Source organism: Canis lupus, chromosome 5 (genome assembly GCF_048164855.1).
Source record: "Canis lupus baileyi chromosome 5, mCanLup2.hap1, whole genome shotgun sequence".
Taxonomy (NCBI): domain Eukaryota; kingdom Metazoa; phylum Chordata; class Mammalia; order Carnivora; family Canidae; genus Canis; species Canis lupus.
Window position 1 is genome coordinate 84,061,598 of NC_132842.1, and position 26,498 is coordinate 84,088,095.

General features: G+C 50.4%; 1 protein-coding gene across 3 annotated transcripts in view; it reads right to left on the reverse strand.

Moving 5' to 3' along the window:
• KAZN (kazrin, periplakin interacting protein) overlaps positions 1-13,867 on the reverse strand; it is a 1,010,923-nt gene extending 997,056 nt beyond the window's left edge. The window contains exon 1 of one of the 3 annotated variants that reach the window (XM_072828267.1): positions 13,104-13,867. In XM_072828267.1, the coding sequence (XP_072684368.1) occupies positions 13,104-13,224 (121 nt within the window). In that variant the 5' untranslated portion in view covers positions 13,225-13,867. The remainder of the gene's footprint in view (positions 1-13,103) is intronic. The other 2 variants (XM_072828268.1, XM_072828276.1) reach the window with 2 other exon arrangements.
• Positions 13,868-26,498: the final 12,631 nt, after the last annotated feature.

Consider the following 26,498-nt stretch of genomic DNA (forward strand, 5'->3'; position numbering starts at 1 on the left):
TCTGAGAGCAAAGCAGACATAGGTGATGCCAGCCTAGGTCATTCCAAGACCCGTCCCCACCTACCTACACGCACAAGCCCCGAGACATACCTCTCCCAAGGCTTGCCCCGTCCTGCCACTCCTTCTGCCATGACCGGGCCTGGAGCCCTGGGCTGGGGTCTTCTCTGCCAGCCCTACTGATTTAACAGAAGTTTAGATCCTAGACCCCATCCTGCCAAGCTCCTGGCATAGCTCCTGGGGGGCTTCGCAAGGGGTCACTCAATCTCAACATGAAGAGACATTGCCAGTTGATCCTAATCCTGGTAGGAGAGACAGAAAGCACATTTCCAGCCTTCAGTGGAATTCTGGATCTGAAGGGGGTGCCTTGTGATTCTAGAAAGTTCCATCTATCTCATGGTGGAGATGACCTCACCAGGGGGAGGGAGGACAAAATTCTAGATATAAAAACACTTTCCATCAAGGTTTCAGCCACTAACTGAGGTTAGGGACACTACTTCACGGGAGGAAGAAACAAACACCACCCATGCAGGGTTTTGCTTCCCTCGGGTTAATGGAGCCAGGAAGCCACCGTCAACTACTCCATATACGCCCTTACCTAAGGGCAGACGTGGTTTCACTTGGCAATGCCCTGCACACAAGCTGGTGAGTTTCAGTTTCCAAAGAGGCACAAAAAGCACAGTTTTTCTATCTCTAGGAATAGAGATTTGCACCCAGAGAAGTTTCAGGAATGCATTCTGTTTCTCCTATGATTGGGACCAACGGCTGCAGGAAAGTCCTACTCTACGTAATGGTCGGTTCTGGTCCTGCCCCTGCTCTGGCTTTGGTGATACCCAACTGGCACAGAGGAAGGCAAAGTCAGGAAGGGGCCAAAGCAGCCAAAACCTAGGGAGAGGTGAGCCAGGGGAACTTGGGCCCGTCCAACCATTCCAGACAGCAGCGTCCTGTTCGCCAGAGATCAGGTCAGCCTTTTGCCGCACCGGGTTTTAGCAGGTCCCTCCCTGACACAGGTTGGCCCCTACGCCTCACACCTTCAGCCTCCGGCCCTCTGAGGAGCAGCCTGCCACGTGGGTGGTGCTTTTCTCTCTCCAGCCCTGAGATTCGCTGGTGTGTTTCTCCTCTGGGGAATATGGCAGGCTGGAAAAAAAAAATGCCACAAACATTTGGAAATATAATGGGCAGCCTTATAAACACAAAGCTGAGCTCTCAAAGCCAGGGAAGTCTGCAAGAAGTGTGGCCCCTCCAAAAGATCGCTAGAATTTGTCAATGTTACCGTATTTGGGGAAAGGGTCTCTGCAGACATGATGAAGTTAAGGCGCTTGAGAAAAGAGATTATTCTTGATTTTCCAAGTGGTCTCTAAATGCAACCACAAGTGTCCTTACAAGACAGGGAACCAGAAGGTCACACGCACAGAAGAGGAGGAGCAATGCAGCCACGGGGCGGTTCCCGGAGTGACCTGACCCCAGGGAACGGATGCCACCCGCTGCAGGGGCTGCAAGGGGCAGGGAACAGATTCTCCCCTGGAATCTGTAGGCAGCGCAGCCCTACGACACCTCGATTTCAGTGCAGTGACCTTGATTTCAGACTCCTGGCCTCCTGGACAGTGAGAAAACAAATGTGTGTTGTTTTAAGCCAACTTTATGGTAATTAGCTAGAGCAGCTGTGGGAAACTAATATATCCACAAAACAAACTAACAAAAAAATGCAAAATTGAAACCCAGAGTGATAGCACACACCAACACCCAGGCTGCTCAGAGGCATGTGCTGATCTTATAAAATGGGTGCTGGAGTCCTACTGGCACATGGGGGAGGTAACAAGGTCTTAGGTTACCCTGGGTAGAGGAGTTAGAACTGCACTTCACACACTCACAGGCGTGCACACGTACACTTGTACGCACGTACACACACGCGCACACACTCCAGCTGCCTTAGATGGCTCCGCCATCAGGAAAAGAGGGGACTAGGATAAGGGTCATGCACACAAGCAAAAGGCAAAAGGGTCTGAGTCCTGGATTGAACAGGGCAAGAAGCCAATCTTCCTTCATAGCTCGGTACCCCAAGCCTGCCCTCAAATGGGTTTGGGTTCAAATATATACTGCCTGGGGCTTAACGAAATCCTTAGCTCAGAAATTCCCACTGCCCAAGGCAATGGCATCATACAGATAAAACCCCAAACATGAGCTCAAGATCCAAACCTACAGGGATCCCTGGGTGGCGCAGCGGTTTGGCGCCTGCCTTTGGCCCAGGGCGCGATCCTGGAGACCCGGGATCGAATCCCACGTCGGGCTCCCGGTGCATGGAGCCTGCTTCTCCCTCTGCCTGTGTCTCTGCCTCTCTCTCTCTCTCTCTCTCTGTGACTATCATAAATAAATAAAAATTTAAAAAAAAAAGATCCAAACCTACAAAGCACATGGAGTAATAAGTTCTCCTGGACATGTGTCAATAGAAAAACAGAAGAACTGGATCCAAAAATACCAGAAATAGATGATCCCTTCTCAGATAAATGTGATTCTCAATGATTAAGCAGCTTAAATATAAGATCAAGATTGAGAGCAGAGAGTCAAGAGATTGCATTAAAAAGAAAAGGAATACCTGGAAGAATGTTTTTAAGATTTTATTTATTGGGCAGCCTGGGTGGCTCAGTGGTTTAGCACCGCCTTCAGCCCGAGGTGTGATCTTGGGGTCCCGGGATTGAGTCCCATGTCAGGCTCCCTGCATGGAGCCTGCTTCTCCCTCTGCCTGTGTCTCTGCCTCTCTCTCTCTCTCTCTCTCTCTCTCTCTCTCGATCTCTGTGTCTCTCATGAATTATTTATTTAAATTATTCATGAGAGACACAGAGAGAGGCAGAGACACAGGCAGAGGGAGAAGCAGGCTCCACGCAGGGAGCCCGATGTGGGACTCGATCCCAGGACCCCAGGATCACGCCCCAGGCTGAAGGCAGGTGCAAAAACCACTGAGCCACCCAGGAATCCCAGAATACCTGGAAATTTATTTTATTTTTTTATTTTTTATTTTTTGGAATTTTTTTTTAAATGACTCAAATAGAACTTCTAGAGGTTTAAGGTTTTTAAAGCTATTAAATGAAAAACCTTATTGCCCCAGTTAGGCTAAAGATTAGACACAGCCAGAAAGAAAATTAATAAACCAGAAAGTGGTTTTTAAGCCCCTGTCCAGGATGCAGCAGAAAGATGAAGAAAGGGAGTACGAAACACATGTCAGACAGAGAAGTATGATTCAGGGCACAGGGAGATTTCTAAAAGAGACAATAGGAAGAGTGGGCGAGAATCAGGATTCAGAGAAATTAACTGGCTTAACATTTTCCAGAACTGAGCCACCAACCTTCAGACCTGAGAAGCTCAAAGCCCAAACAGGATACATGAAATGCGATGAACTCCCAGACACTTGATAGTGAAACTACAAAACCTCCAGGATAAAGATTTTAAAAGCAAATACAAAGAAAAGGCAGACCACCCCCAGAGAAATGACCTCAAGAGCAAGAGAGGCAACAATGGAGACAGGATTATCCTACCCAAATGCTGAAAGAAAAATAAGCCGACCTAGAAATCTATACCCCGCAGATCTCATTCAGTGACACTGGCCAAAATAAAACTAAAACTCTTGGAGATCCTCGTATGCAGTCCTTTCTGTGGCTAGTCCCAATCTCCACTGTAGACTGGTCCCAACTGTTTATGAACATCCCAGCTGTCACCGGCCTGGCCTCTAGAATCCAGCTCTTCATACCCTGGAGCTCTGCCGCCAGTAGTCCCTGCACAACTGGCCATGCGGGGCGGTTGGAGGGTTCTCTTCCTATTTCCCTTTTGACCTGCCTCCGCGCTGTGGACTTCCTTGGTGCTGATGACGGTGCATGATGGCCTCCAACACTCTGGGCACATCCCAGCTCTGCCTCCTGCCTCCCCATCCTCTGCTCTTCTGGCTAAACCAACGTCTAGTCCCTCCATGCAGCCCTGTGGACAACTGCGTCGTTTGGAGTGCTGGCCAGGTGGTGGACCCTGCCTTGGCTCTGTGCAGACCCTGTTTTTCCACAGCTTTCTGGGTCTCCCACCGCCCCTGAGAGGTGGCCCACCTGTTTCTTCTGAGCACTTCCTACCACCCTGTCACCCAGCAGCTCCCAGCTGCTGCTGCAGTCTCCCCAGAGATGCAGAAAGACCCACTACATAAATCCCTCGGAATCAAGGCCAAGACTCTGGGCTTCTCAAGGAGCCAGGAGCACTTGTCTCTCAGACCAGTTTGCAATCCCTGAAAATCCCTCCCAAGAACTGGCTTCCTTCCCAAGCACTTCCTTGCTCCTCCCTTTGCTTCATCCCCAAGCCAGTCCTCTCTTCAAGCCTCCTGACTGATCCTCACTACAGGTGACTGCTAATGACTCCAAGAGGAGGAGTCTAGGACTGCTAATGACACAGAGGAGATTTTGAGTTTTGAGAAGTCCTAAAATGCAAGTGGAGCCTGGTCTGAGCACTTGGCTGCCTTCGTGCTGTGTCTTCTTCCTTAGATGGAAGCCAGCTGGACTGATATTCCCCGTGGTGTGTGAGCCCGGGGCTCCCTCCTAGCAACAGCGACACTAGACCCTGTAGGTCACAACAAAGGGAAACACAGGCACTAAGTGAGGCTGGTGGATGGAGAAGACCAACAGAAGCACGTTTACCTTCCTGGGTAAAGCCCAACTGGGTCTGCTTCTTCTAGCTTATTCCTTACATCCTTAGGTGGGGAGATGAGATGGGAATTGGTCAAAGGAGCCGATGTCCAAAAGAAAGACACTGTGTGAGAACACAATAGACTAGAAAGGGTTTATTCTTCAAGGTCTAAATGGCACCCCCACAAAAGGTGGAGGTGGGGCTGAGGAAGGAAGAGATGGTGGGTGGGCGGGCAAGGCGGAGGCATCTGTCTGGATGAGAGCTTTGCCCTTGGTTTAAATGGTCATCTGGCAGAGGGTTTGGAAATGATGAGGAGACACAGCCATGAGTTTTTCAGGAGCTGGTTCATCCACTGGGGCCTCGTGAGAACAGCCCACATGAGGCCGATCGAGTGAACGTGACCAAGAGCAAGAGTCTAAAGACTGACTATACCTTGGGCAAGAAGTACCTCCAGGTCTCACTCATTGGTGGGCTCTTGGTACTACCTAGGCCAGCTTCCAGCAGGAAGCCCACCAGTCACTTAGCCCCAGCACTTTCTGAAGAGAGGACTCCCCTGTTCTCCCACAAACAGGCCGTTTTCCTTCTTATTCAGCAGTACATATTAACTCACCAAATCGAAGACGTGCCCGAAAGCCCCGGGGGCTGATCCAGCAGGACCACATTTGTTATATAAGGGAATGTGGACAAGAGCGGGGTTAGAGGCTCATCCTAAAGCTTTTATTTTATTCAAGGAAAATCAAGGGAATGGGAGACCAGAAAGTGGGAATACCGAAGCTGGAAGTGACCCATGACCTGGAACAAGAGACCTGTCGACGACAGCTGAGGGCTTAAACCAGACATTGTAAACTGGTGGCCCACAGGCTGGACACAGCTATCACAGTTGGACCCTCCAGAATTTAAAATCTTGCATTTGCTGATACACATTCAAAAACTGGGAGATTGGGGTCCCTGGGTGGCGCAGCGGTTTAGCGCCTGCCTTCGGCCCAGGGTGTGATCCTGGAGTCCTGGGATCGAGTCCCGCATCGGGCTCCTGGCATAGAGCCTGCTTCTCCCTCTCCCTCTGCCTGTGTCTCTGCTTCTCTCTATCATGAATAAACAAATCTTTTAAAAAAACAAAAACAAAAACTGGGAGATTTTATAGGAATATCAGGGCTCTAGGGTTCCTCCAGAGAATAAGGTCTGGCAACACCAGCAACCTTGCCCCCGCCAGTCATGCTGAGAACTGGCGACCAGTTCACCTGACCTGTCTGACCCCTGTTCCGAACCAAATAGTCACTCCTTCTGCTGTCTCTTAACCTGAAACTTTTTCCTCCAAGATCAGATGCTCCACATTTTAAGTAACATGTGAATCTTATTTATTCAGCTGCCCATTATTAACGCTGACCATCCAACTTATCACGTGAAGGGGAACATGCTTGTGAATGAATGCAGGTGCTGCAGGTTACGCTGGACGACGGACGTGCACTAGGCCTGTCCTAGCAAGCCAGGGCCAGTGAGGACCTTCTGCTTCAAACACACTTTTGTGATTAGTGGATGGAAATTCTCACAAATCTGGTGATCCCTGGCTTTGGGGAGGACAAATGTTGAGTTTGGGGGGATTTTTTTTTTGACCTCAATGATTAGCCAAGGGTAAAGAAGGAGTAAGTTTTTACTGGTCAGAAGGACAAGAGCACAAGGAATGTTTTGTTTTGTTTTTTAAGATTTTATTTATTTATTCATAGAGACACAGCTAGAGAGAGAGAGGCAGAGACACAGGCAGAGGGAGAAGCAGGCACCATGCAGGGAGCCTGATGCGGGACTCGATCCAGGATCTCCAGGATCACGCCCCAGGCTGCAGGCGGCGCTAAACCGCTGAGCTACCCGGGCTGCCCAGAATGTTTTAATTCCTGGCGTAACTAAACTGTGTCTCACTGGGCAGGATGGTGATGATGTGCTGATAAGGAATAGTCGTAAGGACGGTGTTAGCAGCTGAGTGTCCTCCCCAAAGTCACATGTTAGAACCCTAGTCCCCACTGTGATGGTACCTTGGGGACAGGGCCTTTGGGGGAGGAGGTGCTGAGGTCATGAGGCTGGAGCCCCTCAGTGTGGGATGAGCGCCCTTGGAAGGAGAGACAGAAGGATGAGCGCCCTTGACTGTCTCTCTGCTCCCCACTGTGGGAGCTACAATGAGAAGGCAAATAAATAAAATTAAATTAAAAAAATAAATAAAATAAAATAAAATAAAATAAAATAAAAAATAAAAAATAAAATAAAATAATTAAATAAATAAAATAAATAAATAAAATAAATAAAATAAAATAAAATAAAATAAAACAAGATAAAATAAAAAAATAAAATAAGAGAAGGTAGCCGTCTGCAAGCCCAGGAGCAGGTCCTCACCAGACACGAGATCCGCTGACACCCTGATCTCAGACTTCCCAGCTTCCAGAGCTGTGAGAAACACATGCTTTTGTTGTGGGCACCGGGCTATGGTATAGACTGCCATAGCTGCCTCAACTATCTAAAGCAGATTGCACCTGTTTATACATAATGCATTCTGCGGCCGGAACTGAGAAAACATTGCACTCCTACTAACTCATCATCAGGCTCGCCACAGCCCTGTGAAGTAGGTAAACTATTTCCATTTTACAGGTGTGGAATCTGTGGCACAGAGAAGTCAAGCTACTTGTCCAAGGTCACACAGCTAGTGAGCAGCAGAACTGGGATTTGAACCCAAGCAGTTGCATTCTTCAGTCCTCGGCCTTGCCCCTGACAAACCGGTCTCTGGAGAAAGAAGTCAACAAGAGACCAGCTCCTGCTTCTAACGTAAGGACCTGCGGGGAGGCCGGGCTGCTCACAAGCCAGGGCTCCTGCGCACACCACTCATTCCACCGTGATGGGGATCCAGGTAGTCCCTGTTGCTTTGCCCTCAGACAAACACCACTGGCGAGAAGTCCCTGAGGTCAAGGTAGGATACATGGGGTGTCGCTGACGGTAGCTGCATCCTCAGGATGTCACCAGGACGCTGAGAAAACCCTACCTGGGGGCTGAGGGTAGGAGATTAGGCCAGGGGCAGACGCTGAAGAGGGCCACATCGTCTTCACACCACCAAGGAGGCCTCTTACCCTTCAAGAGCTGGAGTCAAGAGTGTTCGATGTGATCAGCCCAAAGGACCACCGGGATGAGCCGTTCTCCGCCGCCCTGATTGCACAAGCCACCCTGAGGCCTAGGGAGAGTTCGTCCCGAGAAAGAGAATGAACCTAACGGCCAGTCTGCTTTGCCCGGCTCCACCGACAGCACCGCGCTGTGCTGACGGCTGCTCACCCGACTGACAGCTGGCCTGCAGAGCCATCGACACCCTGGCCGCGTCCTACTGACAAGGACCACGCCGCCGCCGACGCCACGTGCGGTTCGGAGGATGCGAAGACGGCCCCGATGGTCGTTCCTTACCTCGGGGCGCCCAGGGCCTAACGCAGAAGGTGCCGATGAACGGATCACAGCACAGCGTGTGGCGGGTACCGGTGCAAACAGTAGGCCACGTCCCCTATAAGCCACAACCCCCTGGACGGCGGGCACCGTCTCCCACAACTCTCGATACCGCAGAGCCCACGTTCGTTTAGCCAACGTCCACCTGCCAGCATAGGCGATCAACACCTGGAGGTGAGGCCCCGAGGAGCTGGGCAATTTGACAGAGTCTGGCCAGAAGACCAGGAATAAGGGGAGACTTCAGACGCAGGCGGCTTGAATCGGAATCCTGGCCCATCCGCTGACTAGCTGAGAGAAACACTTCCTCTTATGGGCCTCAGTCTCCCCATCTATAAAATGGGATTGACTTCCGTTGCCTTACAAGGATGCGATGAGGAGGAAAGAAGGTAACGGAAGCGCTTAGCATAATGGCCCGCGCAGAACAAGCACCTGATCAAGTGTCAGCTATGGTCAGGCCCACCTGCCGGCAGCGGCCACGATAACCCCTGGTCCGGGATGTCAAAGCAGGCTGCTCCCACTGCGGCCCTGGCAGGCCCGGAGCGGGTCCTGGGCAGCCATCTCCTGGGGAGCTTAAAGGAGACCTTAAAACCGTGTTAACCATTTCCCACAGACGGGAATACAGGAAACAGGGCTCCTTGCTCTGCTCATCGTCATCTATTTAACTTTTGCAAAAGTGCCCAATGTGCTCGGCTCACAGCAGATGGCAGGACTCCTAGTTCTCTCCTCTCCTGGTTATAAATACGGCAAGTGGCTTCCAGACACATACCGACTGCACATCCAGATAAATCCCTATATTGTTCAAAAGGCAGGAAAGGGGGTTCCTCTGGCAGCCTTCGGAAGGGAAGCAATGAGGTAATAAAGTCAAAAGATGACCAGACCCTGACTTATGAGACAGACAGACAGACAGACACGGCTTGCCTACTTGTGTGTTTCTACTCGGCACAGAGCTGGAGCTGATCCTTAATCAACGGTGCAGACGGGGAGCTTGCGGGTGGCTTCCGAGCGGCACCCCAGGAGTGACGCAAGAGAGCAGCAGTCTAGGCGTGCAGGCCCGTCCGCCTTCCTGCTCTCTCCCCTCCTCCACCCTCCCCCTGGAGCTGTGCCCGAGTCTATGCAACACCATGGGATATGTCGGACTGAGTGACTTCGGTCATTGTGGTCAAGGAAGACAGCCCTGCGGGAACGCCTGCCACCCAAATCACATGGGGGGACGTGGACCCAGAACGACACGGGGCAGCTCAGCGAGTGAGAGCCTGGTACAAGCGACGGAGCCCGCAGGAGCCCGGGCCTGCAGACGGTCGGGCCCAGGGGTCAGTAAGAGCCTGCAGCAGGGACCCAGCCAAACACCAGGGGGACCAGAGGCTGTCCCCCATCCAACGCTCCGGGGGCCCAGGAGGAGATGGGCGAGAGGAGCTACGGGGCTACCCCGGGACTACGAGGATGCCAGCCTGAGTCTGTACTGCCCCTCCTTGGGATTCCTCCCCCCATCCTCGGCCGGGTGCCAGAGACAGCGAGAGGCCAGCACAGCAGACTAGTGAGGTCCCCAGCAGCCTCCCTGGGAGGGCGGCCCACGCTCCCACCCGAACCGTGTCAGGCGGGAGGAATAAAAAGCAGCAGCCTCCAGGCGACAGCAGGGCCCCGAGGGAAAGGGGTGCAATCTGGGCTGCAGATTAGGAAACAGAAGGGAACTAACCTCGAGGGCTAGGCTTCCCGAAGCTGGTGGAGGACCCCGGAGGGGGATGAGGGTGGGCGACACCATCAAAGCCGACAAGAGAGCCAGAGTGCAACTTGAGAAAGTCCACTGAGAAAGACAAGACACGTTTTCTTAAACCCCTTTGCGAAAAAAATAAAATAAATAAAATAAAATAAAATAAAATAAAATAAAATAAAATATAAAATAAAATAAAAAAAAATAAAATATAAAATAAAATAAAATAAAATAAAATAAAATAAAATAAAATAAAATAAAATAAAATAAAATAATAAAATAAAATAAAATAAACCCCTTTGCAGAAGCTGCAGGATTGCCCGATTTGAGCACAGGTTTTGGGGTCAGGCTGACCGGGGTTTAAGTCCCAAGGCTGCCAACATCTAAACTCACCCATTAAATAGGAAAGGCAAAAATTTAAATTAAATAAATAAAATAAAATATAAATAAATAAACAAACAAACAAACAAATAAATAAATAAATAAATAGGAAAGGGCACTGTCTGCCTGCAGGGTGGCCCTAAAGAGGAGGCAGGTACGAGCTCACCCAGCACAGGTGCTACAGATCTGGGAGCGTGGTGGGAATTGCTCTTGCTAGAGCTTTCAGACCCACCCTGAATGCTTCCTGCCCAGGGCACTGCCTGCTGTGCACGGGGGTGGGGGGGGGGGTGTTGGGGGAGGGAGAAGACAACCGAGGCACCGCGTAGTGGCAAAGGTCCCAGCAGGGAAGATGGCTGGAGTGCGGCCTTCCACGCCGGCCCACACAGGTTCCAGCTACCTCCGTTCCGGCTCCGCGGCTCGGTCCAGGGCAGGGATCAGGACTCTCTTCTCTGCGGAGGGCAAGGTAGCAAGTATGTTCAGCTTTGCCTTACCTTAGTAACAACTACTCAACTTCGGGCCCTCGAAAGCAGCTACAGATAAAATGTACGTGAACAGATGTGGGCGTGTACCAAGAAAACTTGATTTACAAAGGCAAGTAGTGGGCGCCACGGTTTGCCAACTCCTGGTCTAGGGTTTGGGGGTTCATCGGGTTCACATAGCCGGCAAACAGCCGGCTCAGAAAAGCTGAATTGGGACTAAACGAGAAAGAACTCCATACTCTTTCCATGGCCCCACCAGACCTTCCCAATCCTACTACCGCTAACTGGGTCAAGGGTTCTCACTGGGCCACCCATGCCCAATTTCACCCTCGCTACCCCCTTATGGGGCCCTTTTATGTCCTCCCTCCCCTAACCAAGCATCCTTGGCTGCTCCATCTCTAAAGAACCAACTTCTCCTAAGACATGGGATACTTTCAGACACAAAAGATTAAGCCAGGTCATCACTGGGGGCCGCGTGCTTTAGCGGCGAAAGGCACAGGCTTGGGGTCTGAAAAGCCCCCCCCCCCTTTGACTACTTCCTAATGGGATGAACGTGGGCAACTTGAGTGTTTCCCTTGCCTGTAGAAATGGCTTAGGATTTTTGAAAATTAAGATAATTTATGTAAGACGGACAGGAGGACTGTCCCAAAAGGGAATCATTAAAAAAGTCACATCCTATAGAATTCTCCTTCCTCGATATGCTTTACAGGCACCACGCAGCTCTTCTCCTTGAGGAAGATCATCTCCTTTTGACTTACTCTTCAGCTTCTGTGGCTCCGGAAACCATGCAGGGAAAGCACCCAGCAGGTGCTCAGTGCGCAGGGTGGCCGGGGGCTGCATCTTCCTGGGGAACGGGCGCGATGGACCCGGGAGTCAGCCCCTGGAGCCGCAGGGTCATTGCTCACAAGCGTATCATTGGTGATGCGGACTCAACTCCACGTGGCCGGCTGGAGAGGATCCACATTTTCTCTCGCCCTCTCCCACCTCTTAATTGAGCGAGCTCTTCTGACTTAGCTTTTTTGGGGTCTCCTTTGCATGTTTCTTTAGGGAGATCGTTCTCCCTTGAGACTGCTGGTCATTATTGTTCCATGTTGCATTGCTCCCTTGACATAAAGGGTTTTTTTAAAAAGAGAGAGAGAGACAGACGGGGATTTCACAGCCTGATCTAGGCCCAGGTGCCTCCAAGAGCTTAGAGAATAAAGCCACAGGGGACAGCACCCGGCCCTTTAGAAATCCAATCTGCTGTCTCACAGTAACTTCAGAGAAGCAGGACAGTGTGTGACCTCGGCCCACACAGGCTCCCAAGCCTTCCTTCTCGGGTGGAAGTAGAGGCACCGAAGCCCCCGCAGACCAAACAATCCACGGATGCGTGAGGTGGGAGATTCCCAACCTTCTGGACAAACCAGAGCCAAACTGCACGTGGAGAGTGTCCAATGCTTCGGGCCCCTAGGACCCAAGGCAGCTGCGCAGAGGGGCCCCGACCGGCCCTGGAGGGACGTGTGCCCAGCTTTCCCCACATCCTCTAGAAACATTAATGAACACTTGCCACTCACGGCGCCGGCAGTTCAAGGCTTTCCATGCACTAATCTAAACTTTGCAGCGACACTCTGAAGTACACGCAGTGTCCCCATTTCACAGATGAAGAAACAGAGACGGGGTCACCTGCCTGAGGTCGCCCAGCTTGCCGCGGGTGAGGCCGGAGGCCCGGCAGTGTAGCCCCAGGGCCCTCCTCTGCCGCTGCACCAGCGCCACCCCGTGCAGACGCGCCCCATCCTTAGAAACCAGCTCGTGTGCTTCCTCCCGTGCGCAGGGACCCCAGAGACCCGGACGGGAGGTCTGGGTGGATCAGGCCGCCAGGAGCCCGGTTCTTGTTTCGCAGCCAAAGACGGACAGCCCAGGGGAAGGGGCCCGCCGTTGCCCAAGTCGTGCAAGCACCTAGCGAAAGCATCAACACCGACAGCGGCCCCCAGACTCCTGCTGCAGTGCTCGTCACCCCGCCGGACTCACGGCCAAACTGCACGATCAACGCCTGAACACGCACGAACCCTTCCCCGGCAGGAACGGCCTCAGGGAGCAGGGAACCGGGCCGACGAGAGGCCACCGGGAATCCCGAGCACCTGTCACGGCCCGGACCCGGGCCCGCCGGCCGCCCTCCCTAGCCCTGTCTGCAGCCCGCAGCCACCTGCGCAGAGAGCGGGGCTGCAGCCACGCGGGAGCCGCGAGGCAGGAGCAAAGGGCAGGAGGTGCCCGCAGCGGCCCCGGGGGCTGGAGGACAGGCCACCTGCGCGGAGGACCTGGCCACCCGCGTCAGCCGCTCCTGCCACCGGCCACCTCACCCCCGGGAGCCACAGAGGGGAGACGAGAGCCCGGGGGCCAGGCCACCTCACCAGGCCTGGAGCCCGCGTCCCCGCGCCTCCTACCTGCCTCCATCAGCTGGCACTGCTGGCCGAAGGCGTGCGAGAAGGTGACGGCGCCTGGGGCCGGGCTGCGGGGCGCCGGAGGGGGCTCCCCAGCTCTCCCGGGGGCGCCGGCCGTGCTCATGGCAGCGTCAGCACGCAGGACGGCAGTGGCCGGGCCGGCTCTGAGGCTCCGTGTCCCCGCGGGGCAAGGTCCCGCTCCCGGGTGGCCAGGCGGTGGCTCCGCGCCGCTCACGCCTCGCAGTGTGGCTCGGACCCCAGCCCGGCGACAAACGGCCCCGCGAGCTTGGGCAGGTGCTGCGCCGCTGCGAGAGTTAGACGCTGGGGCAGGTGGAAGTTTCCCCCGCAGGAGTCCTGCCCTGTCGTGGTGCGGGACGCGGCCCTCGGCGCCACCTGGAGGGACAGGGTCCGGCCGCGGCTGGAGAGCTCAGGCCCCGCAGCCCCGGCAGCTGCAGCGGCTCCTTCCAGTCCTTCCAGGGCGGGGGCGGGGGCGGGCTGCTCCGGGCCTCACGGGCCCCCCGCTCCCCACGCCGGGGCCCCGCCGGCCGCCCTCCTGGAGCCCGGGAGCCAGCGGCCGCAGGGTGCGGGCGGGGGACTCCGCAGCTCGGGGCCGAGGTGTCCCTGGCTCATCCTCCACCCGCGGTGCCCCCCCCCCCGCGCCCCCTCCTTGCAGCGCCGGGGAGCGATGGAGACCCGGCTAACGAGCCCTGCGCCCACCTACTGCGGGGGCGCCCTGGCCACGCCGCCCACGCCGCCACCCCTTGCCGTGATGCAAAAGGGACGGTACTTGGGAGATATTCTGGATGCGGAGGGAAGTGCTAACTCAGCCCAGCAGGCTCCGGGCTGCTGTAACCTCTTCGTGCCCACAGCCCAGGAAGTGCCAGACGGCGGTAGGGGAATGCCAGCCGTGAGCCCGAAGATCAAGGGATGGCAGATGCACCCGGCGACCGGAGATGCCCTGGGCGCCGCATCGTCACCACCCGGGACCTCCCGTGGCACAGAGCCTCCAACCTGCTCCACCGCAAAGGGGCGGCTTCCCCGAAGGAGGGGCGGGAAGGAGAAGAACCGTCCACAGGACTGAAACCGCTGCTGCAGGGGCGCAGGGTCTGTATTTCAACGTCCCACCCGCTGAACACAAAGGTGCTACCTTGAGAGAGAGACAGAGGCCGCCCCCCACCCCGGGTTTGCATGTCGGGGATCTGGCTGCAGGGCTGACAGGCGGCACCACGTCCACCAGGAGAAGCCCCCAAGGGTGACAGGGCTGGAAAGCCATTTGCCTCCTGAGTGTTCAAGATACAGAGAGTAAAGTCGCACCGGTCTCGGGCCCTAAGGCTCTCAGACAGAAGCCGCTTCCACGGCAGCTCGGCGCGGGTGCGGCTCCCTGATGTCGGGGTGCGGGCGAGGCCCCCGAAGCCCACCACTGCGGAGTTCCGGGAGGCCCACTTCGCGTCCACGCCCTAGGGCGGCTCCAACAAGCCAGCAGCCCCTCCTGGCGACAGGGCCTCTCCTCCAAGCCACGGCTTTTTTTTTTTTTTAATTTATTTTTGATTGGTGTTCAATTTACTAACATACAGAATAACCCCCAGTGCCCTCACCCAGTCACTCCCACCCCCCGCCCTCCTCCCCTTCTACCACCCCTAGTTCGTTTCCCAGAGTTAGCAGTCTTTACGTTCTGTCTCCCTTTGCAGGGCGTCAGCGGCCCTCCCCTCGGACGACGGGGCTCTGAGGCCATCGGGGAGAAGACCAGACCTCCCGAGAGCCGCAGAAACCCCACGCGAGATGGGCAACGGGTCCGCTTCCCACGTCTCGGCAGCGCCGCAGTCATAACGCACACCTCCCCCCCCGCCCCAGGTACTGTGCAGCCACCGCAGAAGCCCGGGTGGCTTGTGGGGAGGACGGATGGACAGACCAACATCAAGAATTTCTAGGGCAGTGAAAATTCTCCGTGTGATGCTATCAGGATGGATACGTGTCATCATACATCTGTGTGAACCCAGGGTCACAACAGAGAGAGGGAGGCGGCGCCAGCCATGGCCTTCGGGTCATCACGTGTCCCTGCAGTTTATCAGCCGAAACCCATGTCCCACTCTGGCGGGGGACAGATTATGGGGGAGGCTGTGCACGAGGGGCCTATGGGAAATCTCTGCCCCTTCCTCTTCATTTTGTCATGAAACTAAAACTGCTTTAAAAAATTTGTTTAAAAAAAAAAAAAAACAACCCAGGGCACCTGCGTGGCTCAGTCAGTTAAGTGTCTGCCTTCAGCTCAGGTCATCATCCTGGGGTCCCGGGATGGAGCCCCACATCGGGCGCCCCGGGTGCCCAGCCGAGAGTCTGCTTCTCCCTCTCCCTCTGCTGCTCCCCGTGCCTGTGCTCACTCGCTCTCTGTCAAATAAATAATTTTTAATAAAATAATAAAAATTTTTTAAACCCCAAGGCAAACCTTTATACAGTAACTCAACCTGCGGATGTCTGTTTGGAAAACCAGGGCCTCCTTTCCTCCCGTCCCCATGCACCCAGCCGGCACCCAGCCAGCACCCAGCCGGCACCCAGCCCACCCCAGCTCCCCGCCCTCCCGGGCTCTGTGTCCCAGTCTCCATCTCACTCCCCTCTCCGGGCTCAGGCGACTCCGGGGCCTCCGAGCCTCGGGACTGTGCACAGCACAGTAATGATGCCACCTAACGGCCACTCCTCAACACGTCACCCAAGTGCGGATACCATCAATGAACCGCTACTGGTAATTACACCAGGAGAAGTGGCATCAACTGGGAGGGTCGATCTGTGCGAGAATTGCCCTGGCTGCATACCCTGAAGTGGAATTATCCAAAAATATATGCAAATTTGAATTCATTAAAGGGTGCCAAGTGCCACTCCGGGATGGCTGTGCCGGTTCACGCCCTCCCAGGGCTGCCCGCGCATCCCCCTTTCTCATGGTTTACCGATCGGCAAAACTGAGGAAGCTGGGCAAGCTGGGCAACCTAACGGCTATAAAGTCACAGTTCATCCTTTTGTTCTGCCTTAATCATTGGGAAGTGGAGCCCTCCTTGGAAAGCCTATTAACACTGAGGCTTCCTCTTCAGGAAATTTCCTGTTCATAGCCTCTATCCGCTTTTCCATTTTTCTCATTTCTGACTTTCTCGTTGATTCCCCTGACCTTGCCAGATATCCATTTAGACCTTGCCACTATCTCCTCCCTACAAGCCATCTGACCAATACCTTCGTGCATGGTGTCTTCCCTTGATGAGAAATATTTCATTTGAATATGCTCAGATCCATGGCTTCTTGGACTTACTCTGTTCTGAGGGTCTTGCTCAAAAGATCCTTCCCTAAGGCAGCAAAGTCAGCCTCCTTTATAGCTTTACCTTTCCCACGCAGGCCTTGTCTATCTGGAGCCTGCTCTAATATCCGAGCATAAGGTAGGGTCCAGTTTTGTTTTTCTCGAGACTGTGAACCAGTTTTCCCAAAACCATCTTTTCCCAACCTGCCCTTTCCCCACTGTGACCCCACTATTATCTATCAAGTTCCCACACCCACAGGTCTCTTCTTGAGCACTCTCCGGTTCTATTAGCTCCACCCCATACTGTTCTGTCAATGGTAACATTTTAGAGTCAGTGACCAACATTTTTAAAAGCCTAGATTTCCAATTTCCCAAGACATGTCAGATTTGATGGTGCTGAGTCTGTGCATCTCTTGCTAGTTATCAGATGGAGCAGCAGACACCCCTCTCTGTGCGATGCATGCCTTCCCGTTATACCTAATCTAGTCTGCATTCATTTACAATACAAGCCTATTTCTCCCAGAGATGTGTTCAGGTATTAAAAACACCTTATCCAAAGATAAAAGTCAAAAGAAAACCACATTAAAGAAAATATTCGCTGACTCCCAGGGCTTTTGTTACATCTGGGCTAACAAAGATCATTTATTAATCATCTATTTGATACCTGATACGATGCTAGCCATGGGTTGATGGAGTAGAGGTGGGCCATGGAAAGGGGTAGAGAGAAAGGACGAGGAAACAGTGGGAGAAACAACACATAATCTGCACAGACGTGACAAATGCAGAGAATGATTAATTGAAGCAGAAACAGACCACACTGAACCGTAGATCATGAAAGCTCTTCCCATTCCAACATAGGTGAGGGTCAGCACCTTCAGGGAAATCTTTAAGGGAGGGACTATGTCAAATGGATCTGAGAATGGAAGTGCGCTTTGCATCAGTAGAAGACAAAGCCTGGGTTGGGAGGAGGGGTTGGCACAAGCCAGTCATTTGGGCAATGCTCCCTTAAATGCTGTGTTATACCGAAAAGGTTCCAAAGGCCACTTAGGGCTCTTTACATTAGAAAAGAGAAACATTCACTCTACTTCAAATCAACGGTCATAACTATATTTTTAAAATCTCCCCTGGTACCTTTTCACACTTTAAACTGATCTGCCGCAGAGGGCTCCCTTGACTTCGCTGAGACTCCTACTCCCAGAAGAGTTAAAAACCAATTCTCTGACTGATAAGACTCAACTCATCAGCTGTTGTCCCCCATGGTTCCCAAAAGGTGCAGGGTACCACAACCAGGCATCATAGACAGGCGGAAGCAAAGTGAAGAGCTATTTAGGAAAACCTGACCCTGAGCTCAGAGCAACTTGTTTTATGATGCTCCGTGTCTCATAGCAAAAGACCACTCAGCAGAGGCTGTTCCATGCCACGAGCTCCATGGACATTTTTACTTAATAAAGATATTAACATGCCCCCTTCCCAGCTGAGGAAACGTGCACCAAGGGAAATTCAGGTGCTTTGCCCGAGATTACACAGCTGTGAATAGGTGATCCACAAGATGAGCAGTTCTACTGGTTCTCTGCTTCGTGGCTGGCTATCCCCTACTTCACTGAGAAGTTGTGCTGCTGGTGCTAGGTCCACAGAGGTCTCCATGCTGACTTAAGGTTCCAAGCAAGGCTCAATCAATGTCATTTTTACAAAATTTTTCAAAAGATTTAGTGGCCTATTAATTCAAATGCCATACAACTTACCCATTTGAAGTGTGCAATTTATTGTATTCTAGTATATGCATACTAAACATCAGCATGTTAGAACACATCACCTCAAGAAGAAACCCATACACTTTACCTAGAACCCCTAAACACCCAGCCCCCTTCAACCTAAGCAACCGTGAATCACTCTCTATAAATGTCCCTGTTCTGGACTTTCACATGAATTGAATCATAGAACACTTGCTATATAATCATGTCTTGATGTGGTACTAGGTACTGAGTTATCCTAGCAACCTTAAAGGTAGCAAAAAGAGTACTTGGCTCAAAAGGAGCTTAATTAAATCTCTAAATCGACTCATTTAGAAAAGGTAAGCCTTTCTTTCACCAGAGAAGTCACTGATCAGTAAATCTAGGCCACTCTCCTTTTACTCTGTCACAATTGAACCTGTAGAAGTAAACAGATGTTTCTTTGGAGTCTTAAATTCAATCTCATCAATCCTAGGTCTTATTTCTCTAATTTCATGTACACTTTCTAGCACCGAATCAAAAATAGCCAGTTATCTACTTTCCTTCCCTCCTGAGTAATTTAATTCAATCCAAAAGAGGGGACAACATAGATAAAAAATCTATGCCTGAGGTGGTGGGGCTGGGGCTCAATGCTGAGTCAGAACCCAAGCAAGGTGAGAGGGTATCTGTAAGATAAGGAGTGAAAGCAGAGGGTTAAAGCCCAAGAAAGGCAAGGAAGGCATTCACACAGATGGTATAGATCTACAGACATCCACAGGTATACACATATCTATATTATCTAATATATAACTATATATACAAAGAAATAAATCTAAATTCAGGATGTGTGTGTATATGTATAGTATGTCAGTATATATACCCTACTTTATACCCTACTTCTGTCCCCTGGTAGTGCCTAGAAGCCATGACACCCCCATAGCAATGATCTCATAGATTCTAAATACCATTTTTCCCTAAAAGGAACCAGAGCTGGCTGATTCCAAGGCGGAGATGAAGAAAACACAAGAGACTTGAATGTCTTGTTCAGCTAGAAAATATAGAAATGTTCAAAGATGGATGGAGACATTCCAAAAACCACATAGAAGCCAGGTTAAAGAGGGTCCCACTGGCCAAATCAAGTATAATCTGAGCAGTAAGAATAATAATAATGAATTTAACCCACTAAATAAAAACTTATGAATCCATATGGATAGATGGATGGATGAATACATAATACATGCAGATGTATATAAATAAGTGCATAAATAGATGAGAGAAAGCTCTTCCTTGTAGCAGGATGCCAACCAATAACTGCATTCTAAATAATGTAACTGGAAAGCTGCCATTCGACAGCCATTCAAAGTTATAAATCAGGCAAGAAACATCAATGAGTGCCAAAACTATAGATGAAAGTTTGATGAGGAACAGTAGACTTAATGTCTCAAACTCTGTCCCTATAAAATATTTATTAATCACAAAGTAAAAAGGGAGTGATTTCACAGTGGGGAAACCCAATGAAGACACTATCTTAACCAAGTGACCCAAGTTAACATCACTAGTAACAGAATAATTCCAAACCATGTACCAGTAAATAGGGTGCAGTAAGACAAAGTCAGCAGGACATTTCTGCAATGTCCCTAACAAAGATCTATTTCATGAATCTAATCATGAGGAAATCAGAGAAGCCCAAACTGAGGAGCATCCTGCAAAAATAACTGATCTGTAATCTTCAAAAGTGGCAATGTCATAACTGTTAAGAAAAATCTAAGAAGTATTCCAGATCAAAAGCAACTAAAGATGCAAGGCAACCAGATGTAACCTGTGATCTTGAACTGTTCCAATAAAACTTGAATGGAGTCTATGGATTATACTGTAATGACGGGTCAGTGTTAATTACTTGAGTGTGACGGCTGCACTGTAGCTGCAGAGGAGAGTGTCCCTGATGTGCAGGAAATGCACTCTAAAATGTTTGGGAGTGATGGAGCATAGTTTCAAATGGCAGGTGAGAGAAATGTTCTTTGTACTATTCTTGCAGCTTTTCTGTAGATTTGAGGAAAAAATAACCAAACACAACAAAGACAACATGATCGAAATGCAAGAGAGCGACAATCACAGGTAATCCAGATAACTCTCACCCCAGAAACAGACTATAAGAAGTTTGCTTAAGATGGTCAAGGAAACAAGAAAAGGTAAAGAATTATAGTGAAAAGGACACTATAGAAAGTCACCTCATTGAAACTATAAGTAGCCAACTGATATTAGACACAAGTAGAAAGAATTCACAAGCTGGAAAAACAGAAGAAAGTCAGAACGAAGCACAAAGAAGAATGAGACAGAGCGATGCAGTGGAAAGGTTACACTGTGGACAGTGACACTGTCGCCCCAGAAAGGCAGAAAAGAGAAAACGGGGTAGCAGCACTGTCAGAAGAGATCATGGATATACTTTTCTAATGACTAAAATAAGATTTAAGAGGCTCAAAGAACCCTAAACAGGATAAATAAAGAGAATACCACACCTCGGCAGAGCACAGTAACATACTGAAAACCAGTAACAGAGAAAGTCTTAAAAGCAGCTGGTGGTGGGATGAGGAGAGAACAGGCTACCTTCGAAAGCACAAAAGAGACGGGCACCCGCCATCATCACAAACTAAGGAAACCAGAAGTTCCTGGGATGATGTCCTCCAGGCGCTGAAAGAAAATAACTGTCACACAGAATTCTACACCCAGTGAAAATATCCTCCAAGAATGAAAATGAAAGAAAGACATCTTCAGACTAAATAAATCCAGAAAAGCTGATCACCAGTAGATCCAGTAAAAAATATACTAAAGGGACTTTCTCCAGGGAGAAGAGAAGTCACCCCAGACGAGAGCTTGGAGCTATAAGAATGAACAAAGAGAAGTAAGTGCTAGTTGTAGCTAAATCTAACTCAGATATAAATTGGTATTAACATGTAATATTAATGTACAGTCACACACATTTATAGTTATTAATAGTCATGATTAATTTGTTCCTATTAATACATCAGCAATGCACTATAACGTTTAAAGTACATGTAGAAATAAAATATATGACCAAAATAGCTTAGAAATTGAGATGGCAAGTGGAATTAGAATGTTCTGAGATCCTTGCGTTGTCCGGGAAAACAAAGGAGCATTAGTGTATATCAGGCCTTGATAAGACAAGAACGCATGTCGGGATCTCTAGTGTAACCACTGAGAGTATAGGAAAAGAGTAGATGAACACCAGATTAATAGAGGAGGACAATGAATATCAAAATAATAACCAATCCAAAAGATGTCAGGAGAGAAGGGAGAACTGAAAAGAAAGCTGGCCCACCTCTGTTATGATCAAACCAAGGGGGGGAAAAAAAAAAAGCAACTTTAGCAACCACAAATATCCTTCCTAATAACAAAATGATCAATTCTAGAAGCCTCAAAGCAGGAGGCCAAAAAAAAAAATGGATAAACTATATGGAAAAATAAACCCAGAAGTGAAAAATGGAAAAATTAAACAAAAGAAAAGCAGAGAATATTGACAAACGGAACATAATTAACATATTGACCAATGGGCACGTTTAGATTATTATACTCGACAACTGCCAGATAGACACTTTTTAATGTAGAACATTACGAAAGTTGTCCCTATGTCACGCTTTAAGTTTCACAAAAACGTTCTTCAGCTGACAAAGAGTACATATTTAAAAGCCCAGAGAGAGGGATGAATGGGACGAGCACAGAGGGTTTTTAGGGCAATGAAAAGACCCCATATGACACTATGATGGATAATATCATTATACAGCTGTCCAAGCTCATAGAATGTGCAACACCGTAAATGAACCCTAAGGGAAACCAAGAACTCCGGGCATAATGATATGTCAACACACGTTCATCGATTGTAACAAACATACTGCTCTGATGGGGGTATTGATCATGGTGGAGGCTGTACACGTGGGGGACCAGGACTATGGGAAATTTCTGTACCTTCTTCTCAATTTTTCTGTGAACCCATAACTGCTCTAGAAAATAAAGTCTACAAAAAAAAAATCCCTAATCTAACCAGCCTCCGCCCAGCCAGGATAGGGACAGAAAGAGCCAAATAAATAAAAAGGCAATATATCCAATTAAAAAGAAAAAGAATCCCATAGAAGAGAAAGTTAATAATGGTAAATATGCAAAAACATAATCCATAATGGTAAAATATTGGAAGCTTCCCCCTAAAATTAGGACTGAGATAAGAATGACCACTATCATCACCTCTATTCAGGATTATTCTAGAAGTTTAAAAAGATGAAATTGGAGGGACGCCTGGGTGGCTCAGTGGTTGAGCCTCTGCCTTCGGCCCAGGGCATGATCCTGGAGTCCTGGGATCGAGTCCCACATCAGGCTCCATGCAGGGAGTCTGCTTTTCCCTCTGCCTGTGTCTCCGTCTTTCTCAGTGTGTGTCTCTCATGAATAAATAAACTTTATAAAAAAATGAAATTGGAGGTTTGAAATTAAAAAAATAAAATTGTCCCTATTTGCACATGACATGACTATCGTAGGAGACCCAAAAAAGAAAAGTCTACAGATAAATTATTAGAATAAGTTCAGCAAGGTTGTTAGATATAAGGTATATACAAAAGATAAATTATATTTCTGTACATAAAACAGAAAATAAAAAATTTTAAATATAATATTGAAACATATCAAAAAACTAGGACTAAATCTAATAAAAAATACTCAAGACCACCCTAGAGAAAACTCTAAAAGATGGAGAGAAAGTAAACACATGCAGAAATGTACCAATAGGCCATGGATTCATGGAGTCAATGTTGTAAAATGTTCAATTCTCCCCACAACGATCTAAGATGTGATCTTATCAAAATTTGAACAGATTTTTCTATGAACACTGACAAAATGATTCTAAAATTTAATTGGAAAGGCCAAAAGCTCTTGAAGACCATCAAAAAATGAGAAGACCTGCTCTCCCAGGTTATCCAGATTTTGAAGCCTCATTAATTAAGAGAATATATTGGCCCAAAGATACACAAATGGGCTGAGGGTAAGAATAAAGGGTCCAGCAGGTGACTCACCACCGCAGAGCAACAGAGATGCTCAGTGGTCCTCCACCGGAAATCCATATGGGAAAAGAAAAGTTTGACCCCAACCTCACAGCACACTCAAAAGTTGATTATTGGATGGATTATAGATTCCGATGGGAAATTAAAACAAAACTGCTTGGGGCACTGGGGTGGCTCAGTCGGCTGAGTGTCCCAACTCTTGATTTTGGCTCAGGTCATGGTCGTGAGACTGAGCCCCTCATCAGGCTCCATGCTCAGTGGGGAGTCTGCTTGTCCCTCTGCCTCTCCCCCCTCTCAAGCTCATGGTGTCTCTCAAATCAATAAATAAATAGATCTTTGAAGAAAAAGAAAACCAAACTGCCTGATGATAACAAAGATTATCTTTATAAACTTGGGGTGGGCAGTGATTTCTTAAATGAGACACAAAAAGCGTTAACCATAAGGAAAAAAGGTTGACAATGAGACATCAATCAAAGTCAAGAACTGAACCCAGCTGTATGGCTCGTCTTTCCACTCTCTTAATGGTGACTCTTGACAAAGGGAAGAAATTTGCATCACCAGGAGCCAAGAAAGGATTCCTACTCTCGTTGCAGAAAGAACTCCCTCAAATCAGTAAGACCAAGAACTCCGTTAAAACCAGACAAGAGACTCAGACAAGCCCTCCACAGAAGAGGCTACTTACAATGGGAAAGGCAAAGTGATACCACGATGAAATAACTATCCCAGGGCCGCCTGGGGGGCTCAGGCGTTGAGCGTCTGCCTTCAGCTCAGGGCATGATCCCGGGGTCCTGGGATCGAGTCTCGCATCAGGATCCCCGCAGGGAGCCTGCTTCTCCCTCTGCCTGGGTGTCTGCCTCTGTGTCTCTCATGAATAAATAAATAAAAGGAAGGAAGGAAGGGAGGGAGGGAGGGAGGGAGGGAGGGAGGGAGGGAGGAAGGAAGGAAGGAAGGAAGGAAGGAAGGAAGGAAGGAAGGAAGGAAGGAAGGAAGGAAGGAAGGAAGGAAAGAAAAGAAAGAGAGAATAATCCCAAACCCACGAGAATAGCTCAAATCTAAGGCTGGCAGCCCAAGTGTTGGTAAAGGCGTAGAGCGGCAGGCACCGTCGCGGCCACTGGTAGAAGCATGAGGTGCCGCAGACCTTGGGACACCCGCCGAGCAGCCGGGCTTCTGCTCCTGGCCAGACGCTTGCCGGAGCGCGGGCCACACGCCCCGATCCGCTCGATCCGCTCGCAGCGGCACCCGTTGCTCAAAGCAGCCCCGACCTGCAAACGCCCCAACCTTCATCAGGAGCCACAGGACAGTCGCGTCTAGTCCGGTCACTCCGGGAGCAGAAGTGAACAAGCACGAACTCGGGTGACCGTCAAGGTTGGAAGGCAAAGCCAGACACGAACCCGGGGAGGAGTCCGCGCGGTTCGCCTCGGGGAACGGCCCCGGCCGCGGTGTAGGGGTCAGGCCGCGGGCCACCTTTCGAGAGGAAGCAGAAGGGTCCCCGGGGCCTTGCGGTGCCCTCTGTCCCCGGAGCCCCCCGCAGACAGCCCGCGGCCTTCCCCGCCAGGAGCCGCACCCAGATCACCGCGGTGACCTGTCCCCGCGCGGCCAGCGCAGGCCCCGAAGCAGGCTCCTCCGGGCCGAGAGCCGCGTCGGACCTTGGGTTAAAAGCGGGGAGTGTGGTCCCGGGCTCCCCGGTAGCAGCTAAAGCTCTCAGCTCCGCAGCCTGTGCTGAACGCACCTTCTGGGAGACACGCTCCCCAGCCTGTCCCCAGCCTGTCCCCGGCCTGTCCCCGGGCCGCCTATTCGGCCTCTGCGACGGAGACGCCGGGCCGCCCCGACGGTTCCAGTGGCCTCCCCCCAGCTCCCTCGCGCAGCCCGGGGCTCGGAGCTCTGCACCGCCCAGAGCTGGGAGCTTGGTCAACGGTGGCAAGGGACTCTCCCGGCACAGTGGCCCCGTGGGTCCCCGCTCCACGCTGCGTGCCAAGTGCCCAGCGTTTGCACCTGCCGCTCTCCGCCTGAAGCGCCCCTGCCTCTGGCGCTGAGCCCCAGGTTCTGATGCCACTGCCTCGGGGAGCACCCGCCCATCGCCCCGGTCGCCCCAGAGCCTCCAGTACCGGGCCCAGACCTCCCGTGAGGACCCAGACCTCCGTGACATTTGACGACCACTCCTTCTCCAGCGCCAGAACTAGGGTGAGGCCAGTGACACACTCACCTCGGATGCAGAGCTTCCGGAGTCACAACAAATAATGTATCTTACCACAACATTTTTTATCAGAGGTCAAAATGAATGCAAAGAAAATCACAACGAATATCAAAATTTAAAATTAAAGCAACAAAAAAAATTTTTTTAATTAAAAAATTAAAAAAATAAAATTAAATAATATAAAATAAATAAAATAAAATAAAATAAAATAAATAAAATAAAATAAATAAATAAAATAAAATAAAATAAATAAAATAAAATAAAATAAAAGCAAGATCGCAAGGCCAGGCTCACCACAGTACAGAGGGCTGATTCCCAACCCTGCGCGCTGGATGGGAGGTCTCTGCAGGGGCTGCGAGTCTGCATCGCTCACCAGTTCCCCAGTGATACTGACACTGCGCATCCAGGAGCCACATTTTGAGAACCACTGCTTTAGGGTGTACCTCCCCCCACTTCCTACCTACCCCCCACACCAAGGTACAGAAAATAACTGTTTCTATGCCACGAGCAGAAATGAGCAGAAAAGCAGCACTTTGATGCACACTAACATTTACAGGCTAACCCTGTGGTAGGCTGCATGACGGCCCCCCAGAGCCCCCCAAAACCTCACGTCCTCATGCCCAAAACCTATGAACACGTTACCTTCTGTAACAAAAAAGACTGCAGATGTGATTGAGTTGGAGCCCTGCAGAGGGGGGAAGACGAGCATGCAGGACCCAGGGGGTCCCAAAGGAGTCCCTTCCTCTGGATGAAAGAAGGCAACTGTAAGGGCAGAAGCAGAGACGGCGGGGGCGGGGGTATGTTTTGAGGATGAAGGATGGGGCCACAGCCAAGGAATATGGTGGCCACTAGAAAAAGGCAAGGAAATGGATTCCCCCCTTGAAGCTTCCAGAAACCCTTCGGGACAGGCTGCAGTTAGCCCAGTAAAACTATTTGGGGCTTCTGCTGTCCAGAACAGTAAGAAAATAAATACATGTAGTTCTAAGCCACTGAGCCTGCGGTAGTTTGTTAGAGGAGCCACAGCAAACGGACATACTCCCCACCTGAAAGAGCCTGGCGCCTGAGTAGTGCTCACATCTGCTGCAGGAGAAGGCGTCTCAGCAAGGCCTGTCACGCACATCACGCTAACACTCCTGCGGAAAGGACACTGCGGCTCTGTCA